At 38.5% G+C, this 11,876-nt stretch overlaps 1 protein-coding gene across 1 annotated transcript in view; it reads right to left on the bottom strand.

Moving 5' to 3' along the window:
* ZNF277 (zinc finger protein 277) overlaps positions 1–9,916 on the bottom strand; it is a 29,352-nt gene extending 19,436 nt beyond the window's left edge. Inside the window, exons 1-3 of the mRNA XM_009081235.1 lie at positions 9,729–9,916; positions 6,878–6,966; positions 4,818–4,900 (exon numbers count right to left, since the gene is read on the bottom strand). Of these exons, the coding sequence (XP_009079483.1) occupies positions 4,818–4,900; positions 6,878–6,966; positions 9,729–9,787 (231 nt within the window). The 5' untranslated portion in view covers positions 9,788–9,916. The remainder of the gene's footprint in view (positions 1–4,817; positions 4,901–6,877; positions 6,967–9,728) is intronic.
* Positions 9,917–11,876: the final 1,960 nt, after the last annotated feature.

The following is an 11,876-nucleotide window of genomic DNA, read 5'->3' as shown; positions in this document are numbered from 1 at the left end:
GAACCATAGGTCCTAGGCAGTCTGAATAAGTACAAAGACTAAAGTACAACTTAACTGGCATGAATTACAAAATGTCTCAGAATTGTAATACAAGTGTTATAAATTTATTGTGAAACATTTAAAGTACATTCTCCTGACTCTCGTTTTGTATGGCAAATTGCCTCTTAGAAATAGGGAAAATGTGTTTGTGGGCTTTTTTTTTCCTTTTTTTTCTGTACCTTATCCTTGATTCCAGTCTACTCTACAGAGTTTGAGCTCAGAATGAAGGTGGGAAGGAGTAACTGGGATGGCTGTAAGGGATTGTTCCCCTTACTGTCTGTTCCACTTGCTCTTAGGTTCTTCCTCTCTTTCCTACTGCTCCTCTTCTTAAGCTGACTCAGCTACTGAAGTGATCCAGGCTAGAACCTACACCTGAAATGGCTGTAATCGATGACAGGTCAGAAGACTCAGACTTTGAAAGGCACTGTGACACTGATGCAGAAGACATTCTTATAGCGCATTCAGGAAGCTGAGTCAATTAAGAAAAAGGGAGGAAGAGTTTCGTGATATGATGAAAACTAACTGTACAGAGATGTGTGAAAAGAAAAAGTGGACTGAAATTACAGTAGACACATACCACAGGCTGCCAAGCTGATGTAGGAGAAAGGTGAAATTTGTTTGAACTAAGAGAACCAAAAGAAGATGGAGACAGGTTAAAACAGTAAAGTAGAATAGAAATAAACAGCAAAGTAAAGCAGAGATCCAATATAAGAACAAACGAAATACAGACAAAGAGGAATGTTTTCAGCATTTAGTCTTTGCAGGAAGGTTAAATATGTCACAACCATTACTGAACTGTATTTAAAACAAAAGAAACTAAGAACCAAGATCAGAAAAGGGTAAGAAAGGGTTAAAAGTTGGATGTCATAAGTATTTGGATCTGACAGAATTTACCCAACAGCCATTATAGATTTAGATAAAACTATTTCTGACCATTAGTGTGACAAGTCTTCATAAATCCATCGAGGACGGGCAAGACTCCAGTGTGCTTGAGAAAAGCAATTAAATACCAAACAGGCAAAGAAGGACCTATAGAATTTCAGAAGTAGGTATTAACATGCTGACATTACTAGCTACTCTGTAAGCACTTCTGGTGTTGCATTACACTAAATTAGGCTAAAATCTCCATCTCTTCTACTGCATAGCTTCAACTCCTTGAATCTTGTCTCAACTTAAGATTGTAACAAACTGGGGATCAAAAGCTCTTCCTGGGAAACTGGTATAGCTGAATCTCTCTGGAAGTCTTACTGAAGACTCCTCTTCAGGGTCTTTTTTTATTGGGAGGAAGAGTACCCTCTGCATGTAAAACTACCAGTCAGATGAGAAGTGAACAGCTGTAAACATGACAGCAAGACAAGGTCAGTGTTGTTGCAGGAAGTGGTTATTTTCAAAAAAATAGGTTGGGGGGGTTTAACCGTTTTTAGAAAAATCTTAAAGAAAAGTCCAAGTGGCTTATATTGACACTGCCCCTCCAAGTGTCTCAAGTTTTGCTGCCAGGACTTCCTTGCCTGGTACTGCTTCTCAACTACAAATTCTTTGTCAAGACTGTGTTTCTCCAAAAGACCGTATCTGTTTTGTATTACATAGCCTTGTCAGCTATTTCAGCAAGCTGTGCTCTCTAACCTAGTTCAGGCTCATTCCTTGGCCTCTCTCAATACATCACAGTCACCATAATGTCTCTGCACGACATCTACCTTGGCTAGCTCCCCTGCTGCAATACAGCCTGAAATATTTCTAAACTGAAGTTTCAAAACTGCAAAATCAAATACTTCAGCTAGCACATTTTAAAGAGAATATTTGTCCTTGTTTGGGCTTGCCACTGGATACAGCAGTTAGGATTCAAAGGCTGAAAAAAAAATAACTAAAAGTTGTATAGTTCTGGTCTTTATTCTACACAACACACACAAGCCCATTTGCCAACTCACTCTTAATTGCTGGACTTGTCTGGAGGTAAAAGGCTTTGCAAAGCAAAATAACTATTTAACTTGCAAGTCAAGGCTCAAATTGCAGCAAAAGGAAAAGAAAAACTAAACAGATGTTATTGCTGTAACCAAAGCAGTGACTCCACTAGCCCCAACTATAGATGCAGCTTGATTTCACAGAACCCTGTAAAAATTGAAGATACAATTTTGATAATTGCAAACTATTTCATCATCATAAGAATGCACACCTCTTTGTTTTCTAACTTAATTGCTCTGTAAATAAAACCAGCACTTGCTTTGGGCTAAATCCTCCACTTTTTCCTCAGTCTGAGGAAATGTCTAGTTGCAGAAGAGATGAGATGGCTCACCTGCCAACAGACTCCACACTCCCTTGACAGTGTCAGTGAAGGCCTAGTTGGAATAGGACTGCATAGAACCACCACAAAATCAGAAACAAACGCTCTTTTAAAAAAAAGGAAAAAAGTACAGCACAATTTGTAGCAGCCAGGAGGTTCTTTGAAAACATCAGCTGCATGCTCAATCACAACCCTCTTTCCTTCCTCAAAGCCACAAACAACACCATATACGCTTGGGAAATGAACACCATTACGACACTGTATGCCCACATAAAATATTCAAGATGTCTTTGATAACCTCAAAGGGATTATAGGAAACTGGCAAAGATACAGCAAAATGCAACAATGATGCGCAGCGAAGAACCACCAAATAGACAACATCCTCAATCTCAAATCACTGAATCACTGAGGCTGCAAAGGATCTCTTGAAAGCAACTAGTCCAACCCCTGTGCCCAAGCAAGGCAGGGACCTGTGTCTAGTTTTTTTTTTAATATCTCCATAGATGAGGAGTCTACAATCTCTCTAGGCAACTTGTTCTAGTGTTTGACCACCCTCACAGCAAAAAAAGTGTTTTCTTGTTTTCAGAAGAAGACCAGAGCTGCTCAAGCAAATCTTTCTTTTTTGTACTTGTGAGCCCTGCACTGGACCCAGCAGTCCAGATGTGGTCTCAGTAGTGCTGAGTAGAGGGGTAGGATCATCTCCCTTGACCTGATGGCAACACTCTTCCTAATACAGCCCAGGATGCTATTGTCCTTCTTTGCCAAGAATGTGCACTTCAGCACAGGAATCATGAAAGACAATATGTAAGGTAGATAAATCAGGAGACAAATTATGAATAGATCGGATAAGACTAAGGACAAATTGTTCACTGCCTCATTTAATACAAAAATTAGCCAGGAATGAGATGACAAGTTCAGAAGGGCCAAAGAGATTGTTCTCTCCCAGTGTGTAGTTAAGCCATGCAACTGACTGCTGTAGGTAGCTGGGGATAGTGAAAGTTTGTGTGGGTTCACGCTTGAAGGCTAATGTTGCCAAATTGGAAATTCTTGAGCTGTCAACTGCAGGAGCCTAGGTGCATATTTTGGGAAAGAATCACCACTAGATCATTAGAGGGCAAATACCACGGACACTTTGCTGTTGTCAAGATAAGACAGGGATCTAGACAAACGTTTTACTGATTCCAGATGGCATCTCTTAGGATGAACTGGAAGAGAAGCATGAGTGCATCAGCTGTTTTTCTGAGTCTGTGCCAATACAAGGGACCTATGTAGGAATGCAGATTTCAGCTGTAGCAACTCCAGCTCAACGGGAAATCCTCAGTGGCAGAACTACCACATTTCTCCTTCTAGCAGGAGCTGGAATCCTATGGAAAGCTGCATAAGACCTGTACATATTCCACCAGTCCTGGGGATTCATGAGTGATATGCCATGAACTGCAGAATATTACTTTAGCAAACTGAAACAGCACTCACAGAGTAGTTGAACTGACTGGATTTTGCCTGACAACCCCAGTTTTCCTGGGGACTAGAATTTGGGTTTTGTATGCTTCTCCTTCATTCTGAATGCTTATCATTTAAGGTACATTTAGTTACATGCTGCTTACATACAAACTCCCAATATAAACATACCAGAAGAAACAGCATAACAAAGGGTTAAAAGGCCTGTGTTGACAATTCTCAGAACAGCTGCCAGCAGCAAACTGAGGAACTTATTTATGTAAAGGTCCTGAGGCCTGCACTCTAACACCTCACAGTAGAGATGACTTGCCAGCAGAAGACCCTGCATTCTAACGCGAGGAGACTGTCAAAAAGGCTGCTATCACATAATGTTCATTTTAAAATTACTCCAACAGCAAAATCAGACTCCAGATGTGTATTTCAAACAAGAAAACAGACAATAAACTGCATTGGTCAAACACCTGGACTAAGATTTCTGGAAGATGGTCAGCAAGATCATAACATGAAGGACAATCCATGTAGAACTGACAATGCCTAAAAGTTAAGCGAGGTCTGTCCAAAGTACTAGGTTGCCATCACTGGAAGAACCTGTTTTTAAAGAGAGTGTGAATGCACAAAACCAACTTGTTTGAAGACTTTGTAAATAAGTATCACTTTCTCTTTTCACAGTATTACACACTGAGTTTTATTTTGCTAATTTCCCTAAATGTATATTATTACACAAAAGATAGTGTCAGTACATTGCAGATCCCTGCAAGAAGAAAAATGTTCAGCACACTCAGCCTTTTTCAGTGCTCTGGGCCTATTTCCCACTTGTGTGAAACACTGATATACAACCTGTAAATTTATTTCAAGTAAAATCTATCAATAGGGGGTTTGTGTAGGTTTGTGCAGCAGCGAAGGAAATGAGCTTAAAAAAAAGAAACAACAGAATTTTGCAGTCTAGCAAAAAATGCTTTAACTTTAAAATGTCTACTAAGTTACCATACATTATTCTATAGGACTGTTTACCTTAAAAAAAGAAACAACAGTAATTTCTTACCAGTCTCTTTTGCTGAAGCTGCTCTCTAAGTAATCTGTCTTCTGGCAAAGCATCACATAGAAGAAAATAATTGTCCTGTTCTTCTGTTAAGAGATTAGAAAGTGTGATTAAGGAAAGGAAAGTTGCAGCTGCTTTGAATATTTCTGGCACATAATTTGCTAAACCTTTGGAATGTGTTAAGAATGTAAGAATATGGTTTCTAATCTATAAAAGCAGGTTATTTTAATTTAATAATTTAATGAAACATGCTTCAATATTTGTATATACATACTTATACTGCAGTATAAATACAAAGGTCTTGCATAGCTTTTCCCCACTAACTGCTTTATTCATTTTTATGACGGTTCTTCTGGATACATAAACCAATGATCATTTATATGGGTTACAGAAAAAAAAGTAAGCATGAAAGAAACATGAAATCACCTTTAATTTTATCTTGCATGTGGGACTGTCAGCTATTTCCCTAAGTAACTGTCAGTTTGCAGTAGCTATCATCATTTGGTTTATCCTCCCTCCCCTTGCTCTGACCCATCACATTAACTGTTACCATCAGATCTTGTTTAATCTGCAGATATGTACCACAACTGTCTAGTAACTTACATTGAGAATTGTCTAGTTTAGATTTCTACTTATATGTTTTACACATTTTATGTTTACTACTCTTTTTACTGTTTATGGGCATATCTGATTTAATAAGACAACAAATCCTATTCAAATGAATTACATTAAAATTACTCAGCATGTAAGAAGATACAAAAATGTACAAAAATATTTTGCATTTGAAAGTTACTAATTTATTAATCAATGGGTTATGTGGTTGGTGAACTGTAAAAGACTATTAAATCTATTACAACTTTAAGCTTGCTAGAATTTCAGTCTTACTCATCTTTTCATAGAGAAAGCCTATGTGAAGTAAGACAAACATCCTGATTTCTAAGCTATCAAATTTGAAGGAGATAGCCATTAAAAAATTTGTTAAACAAATAACAAAGTATTCTCATTGTCCTCTGGAAGGCCTATCAATATTTTATAATTCTGGCAAGCTGTGGCATTCAGGTGCTTGATCTGATTTTCAAGCTGAGTGGTAAGTGTCAAAATTTCAGAAGTTATATATATATATATATATATATATGATAAAGAGAAACAGAATTATGATTTTTGGTGTCATTTTCATGTTTTCTAGGACTACTTTTCTTAAATTAATTTGAATAATTAAAAAATTACTTTGATCTATTTTGTACTCAGTTTTCACCTTCCACCCATCTCTGACACCAGCTGCAGGCATTGCTTCCTCTCTTTTAAGGTCTCCATGGAGAATTAAAGATACAGAAAAGCTCTAAAGTTCTAATTTGCTTTTAGGTAAACTATATTATGCTGTTAGAAAAGGGGAAGCCAAAGAAATGCACTAACCACTTCTGAGAAAAACACTTCCTTCGCACAGTCATCACTGTCCGTATATGATGAAAAATCTCACCATGCCAATGCAGCAGAATGGTGATGTGTAGTCCTTGGTCTTGTGTTGGAGCCCAAAAATTGCAGTCTTTGTACCCCTTCTTGTGAAGATGTTGTTTCCTAATACTGTTGGGGCAGTAAGCACTGTGGCAGGGGAAAGGAAGGGTGACTGTGGCCCTGAGATACAGGAACAGTGAGCAGCATCAGTGGGGGTGGTGGACAGGGTGAAGTCAGGAAAGACAGCTCACTGGGAACGTTTCTCATTATTTCTGGAAGGACTATCACCAATTATTTATGCAGTGGGTACCAACACTTCCTCAGCCATGATGTAAGGGACACTGCTTCTAGGCCTTGATTTGTAACTGGCCCCAACTTAGCAGCACATTTAAGCATGCACTGAGCTCATCCCCACTCAGCACAGTGCTGAAGCACGTGTTGCAGTCTTTGGGAAAGGTAAGTTTAAAGAAGTGGTTAAAGAGTTAAATATTTCTTCTGTTGTTTTCTGACCTAGTGTCAGATTATTCACACTTGGCTGATCAAAGCAGCTGTATATGCCAGAAATTATCACATGATCTGGCCATCAGAGAGTAAGAAAGCAGCATACTTACCTAATGGAGCTTCCGAATTTGTTCTTATCACACTACAAAAGTCTGTGATAGGCTGTTCTGCAAATCTCCTCTTCCAGTACAAGATGTAGCTTTAAAAATAAGGGGGAGATGATCAGTGAAAAAGGAAACAACAAAAAAAGTTTAATAAACAGTTGTTCAGCTCTTGGTTTTTTCCATTCTCTAAATTCTTAAATGTTTTGTGTTTCTTTTTTAAATTTCTGTCTCTTTTTTTTTTCCCTTTACATTAGTTTTCAATTTTATGAAATTCATTCAGTTTCACTTAAACTGGGTTTAACCCTGCTGTCAAAGTGAGAACTCAATAAGCAGATTTGCACCAAGCTTTGCATAAACACTGTGACCTATTCACATCTTCAGACAGAAGTGCCACTCAGCTGCATCTTTACTGAAACGATACATTACAGAGCACCCTCAAATTCCCAAAATACTGTATTCTGCAAGATGCAGGCAGGAATCTGAACCTCAGTAAAAACACCGACTTGACAAAAGTGAGGTTTTGGCATGTCTCCTGCGGTGCTACAGTGAAAGCTGCAGCTTGGCAGACAGCAAGAAAGACAGAAAAATGAAGTCCCCAAACACCTGGGGATGGAACAGCAGCCAGAATAAGAAAAACACTAAACACATCTTGAAGGTTTAACCCGTCAACTAACAGGAGTTTAAAAACATTCCGTACTATCATTGTTTGTATTACAGCTGCATCAACAGACCCCAACTGAGAATGGATTTCCACTGAACTTGAAGCTACTGTCTAACCAAGAAGAAATCATCACTTCACTTAAATGATGAAGGGAACCAAGCCGACCTTGTGCTAATTATTCAGAATTTCACTATTAAAAATAATCTGAAAATGTTTGTTTACATTGTATTTATGACTCATGTGTGATATAAATCATGGGAGAGTTGGTAAGGTAAAGGCTATCTATTCAATCAGAGCTTCTTAAGATGTGCCATGAATCAAGAAAAGAATCATTAAAGAAACCAGATATCACTATTATGAGGTCATTTCTAAATAGCTGCAGCTTTTAATACTTGTGCAATCTATAAGTTTACTTGCCACAGCTATCACCTTCCATGGTGGCTCACATTACTTCTCTTTACCATCTAACTTAATACATAAGGACTTCAACCTCTGCAGCCAAGGAATCAGCACACGTTGGTTTCTGCTAACTTTAAAGAAACCAGATATCACTATTATGAGGTCATTTCTAAATAGCTGCAGCTTTTAATACTTGTGCAATCTATAAGTTTACTTGCCACAGCTATCACCTTCCATGGTGGCTCACATTACTTCTCTTTACCATCTAACTTAATACATAAGGACTTCAACCTCTGCAGCCAAGGAATCAGCACACGTTGGTTTCTGCTAACTCTGGAGAGGGATAGGTTCAGCAGACAGATAAGCACAGGAAGCCAGCACGTGTGACTGAAGCTCATCCAGCAGCATCATTAGATGCCAGTGAAAGGTGAGCATTTCCTTGTCCCCCTGCCTATTCCACTGTTTATAAACCACACTGAAACAGTCTGTCCCCTGCACTGAGAAAAATGAACACTGGTACAAATTCACCTAACCAAGTCACCTAACCATAACTGTCTGTGCCATGAACCTTACTGTTTAGGGATTTCATCTGCTAAGACTCAGCACAAATAATCAATGACCAAATAAAACCAATGCCTTGCTATACCTTCAAGGGAGACAGAATGAGTGATCAGTGTCCATGAGTGATCATGTCCAGTCATGCAGCAAAGGCTTATTTCCCTTATCTCTTCCCCTTGCCCCTATGCCAACTTATCTTTATTCTTCAAAGTTAGGAAGTTCCATTAGCACTGGCCATTTCTGGATTCTGCACTTATAGTTTTGTCAAGTGTATTCCTAGGACTGGCTATAACCTATTACTAAGTACAAAAATACTGTTTTCCTGTATTTCCCTCACCTCAGTTCAACACTTCAGATTATACTTCCTTTTTTGTGCATAGCATTAGACTATTTTACTGATATAGCTAATCAGAGAAAGCACACTTCAGAGGAACAGCTCCATCATTTCATGTCTTGGGGCCACTTTCTTTAAGACTTGGCCACCTTCCAACTGCATTAGCAGCAAAAAGAATCTAAGTGGGCATTTTCTTGAAAAGGTGATTTTAAAATACACTTCTATTAATGCAGAATAACTTCCCCAAGCGCACTTAAACTGGCAGTCCATGACTGTGCAGCTCCAATCCCTTTATTTATCTGAATATACCAATATTATCTCCAAAGAATGTAACATTCTTCTTCCAATTGCCTTGCACAAAAGCAAACAAAAACAACTACCAGTTTTCAATTTTAAGCAATGTTAAGCTCATGCATCTGATTAAGGATTTATATGGCTTTCATTTCTCTCCCTAAATTACATCTTCATTATTTTATTTTGTTTTCATCTTGATAGACAAAAGTAAGTTATTGGCTTTGGCTGAGTAACTAATAACAAAGACCTACTAGAAAATTCGTTTTAGATGAGAAATGATGTGCTTTACTAAATAAACCACCTTCTAGTTTGCACACAACTTGTTGATTAGTCACAGAACCTATGTTGTCCCCAGGACACGTCAAAGAATATAACACAGGAATTGCCATGTATTCTAAAATCGACTCCCCTTGTACCAGCTACATGTAGGGGCTGGGGAGTGGGAAGGGAATAGGAAAACAACTTTACAGTCCACCAACAAAGAGCTCATAAAAAAAAAAAAGTAACATAAATCCTCCCAGAACATCTTTTTAAAAAAATGATCTACTTTTCCGAAGATTTCTATAACATCCGCTCACATACACACTCATTTAAAATGACTGAACCCTTACCTTCTAAAATCTGCAACCAGTTTCACATCTGCTATGATGAGCTTGTGTTCAATAATCATGTGCTTCAGGAGCTGGCTTTGTTCTGCTAGGAGATGGCATTCTCCGCAGAAAATACAAGGCACATAGGGAGAACTTTCTACAGCAGCAACACCACCTGGACTTTCTGGCAGAGACAGAGGCTCCAAAATACACTCAGTATCTAAAATAAATAAAAAGAATAATTAATTTTGACTAAGTGAATAAATTTACATCACTTGGAGTACTTTTAGGCAGTATGTACCTGTAAAACCTGTTTGGGTCTCAGTTTTGTTGCATGGATCACTCCAGCAACAAGATGCTCGGAAGTGGGTTGACTGCATTGTTCCCAAGAAGGACAGTGGGAGGTTAGCACAGGACAGTTCTCAACTATGTGCCCCAACTGAAACTTCTACTGACACCAAGTCAGTAGACGTAAGTGCTCTGCTTACTGCTAAAGGAAATTTTATGGTGAGAAACCTACTTTTCTTCCTCTCACTATCTGGTCTATCTGTTGATATGAATAAAGCTATGGCCCTTTTCTGCATTGCTCAGAGTATCAGGAAGGCTTTAGACTGTATAGCACAAACTGTTTTGTATGTTAATTTTCTTAATTATACTTTTATTTATTGCACAATACTTCTATCATTTTCTGACTGCCTCTCAAAGTTCTGTATGCACTTCTCTTGCCTTTTTTTCCCCATTACCATCTCATTTACAGTTCTGTGGCAAAAGAAAAGACAATTCCTGATAGAGACTTACTGCCACACAGAATCTTAAGCACACTGAAACACTTCAGTTGTGTTGAGTTTGTGCTGAGGTTCCACAGTTGGCTATGCCCTATGTGGAAAGATCAATGGCCCATGTTTAAACTATGCTGTACCAGTTAGACACAGGCTGCTCAAGTGACAGCACACAGGTGAGTGGCCACTGTATGTTCTCTAGGTTCACTGCTGTTTGTAGCTCAAGTGTGTGGATTGCACACTACCACAGCAATACTGCAAACAAGCAGACTGACTGTATGTGTGTTCCTCATTTAAACTATAGTGGTGTAAATTTGTAAGTTATTCTACTGGCATAAATTAATGTAATTCATTAAGGAGCACTCACTGTGTAACCAACAGATTTCAACAGCTGGCCCCATTAGCCTAACCAAATTATAGCTGTCCAGAAATAAACCATGGTGTTTGTTTTCCAAACTAAACATACCTCAGCCTTTGGTAAGGGTTTATCTTGGAAGCAAATGCCAATTTCAATAGGCATCTTCAATTTCAGCTACATCAATTTTGGATAGCAAAAGAAGAATAAAAGCAAACAGAAAACAACTCCCCAACTTTCCTGCATTCCTGAGGATGAAAACTAAAAATGTCATAGGTTTCCTTGACTCTTGTGATATGATCTTAGCTTGTGCAGCAAGTGAATAAACTCTGTGCTCCTGGATTCCTGCAATGACATGAACACCTCTGTAGAAAAATGAAATTTCACAGAATCACAGAATGGGTGAGATGGGATGGGACCTCTGGAGGTCAAGCAGGGCCCTCAAGCAGGGCCACCTAGAGCTGATTGCCTGGGACCACGTTCAGATGACTTTTCAGTATCTCCCAGGACAGAGACTCCACAACCTCTCTGGGCAACCTGTGCCAGTGCTCAGACACCCTCACAGTGAAAAAGCATTTCCTAATACTCAGAGGGAACCTCCTGGGTTTCAGTTTTTGAAGATTTATGAAGAATTAAGAAAAAGGCCTTCTCTCACATTTGTTATTTTGTCATGCAGGAATTTTAAAATGGGTACTGTTAAAGGAAGCTTAAATAACAATATTTACTAGACAGGAGAAGCAATGTATGTCAACTTTCACCCTACAAAAACCACACATATATGTTATATATTGGCAAATGCACTAAATCTAATAAATCAGTAACTTCCCCACATGGAATATCTGAAAAATAATTAAAAAAATCATAGTGACTTACCTTTTTTCCTAAGAAAATAAACTAATGGTGCAATGTTCTACCCCATCCTCTATTAAGACTCCGAAATAACCAAAGAAGGGGTGGAGTTTCAGATATAGACCTGGAAGCTCCTGTAAGTTCTGTGAAACGTTTCTGTTCAGGTAAAGGAAGAGGCACAGAGAG

Source organism: Acanthisitta chloris, unplaced genomic scaffold, assembly GCF_000695815.1.
Source record: "Acanthisitta chloris isolate BGI_N310 unplaced genomic scaffold, ASM69581v1 scaffold20348, whole genome shotgun sequence".
Taxonomy (NCBI): domain Eukaryota; kingdom Metazoa; phylum Chordata; class Aves; order Passeriformes; family Acanthisittidae; genus Acanthisitta; species Acanthisitta chloris.
Note: the sequence above shows the minus strand (reverse complement) of the source record. Positions and strands in the feature narration are given on the sequence as shown.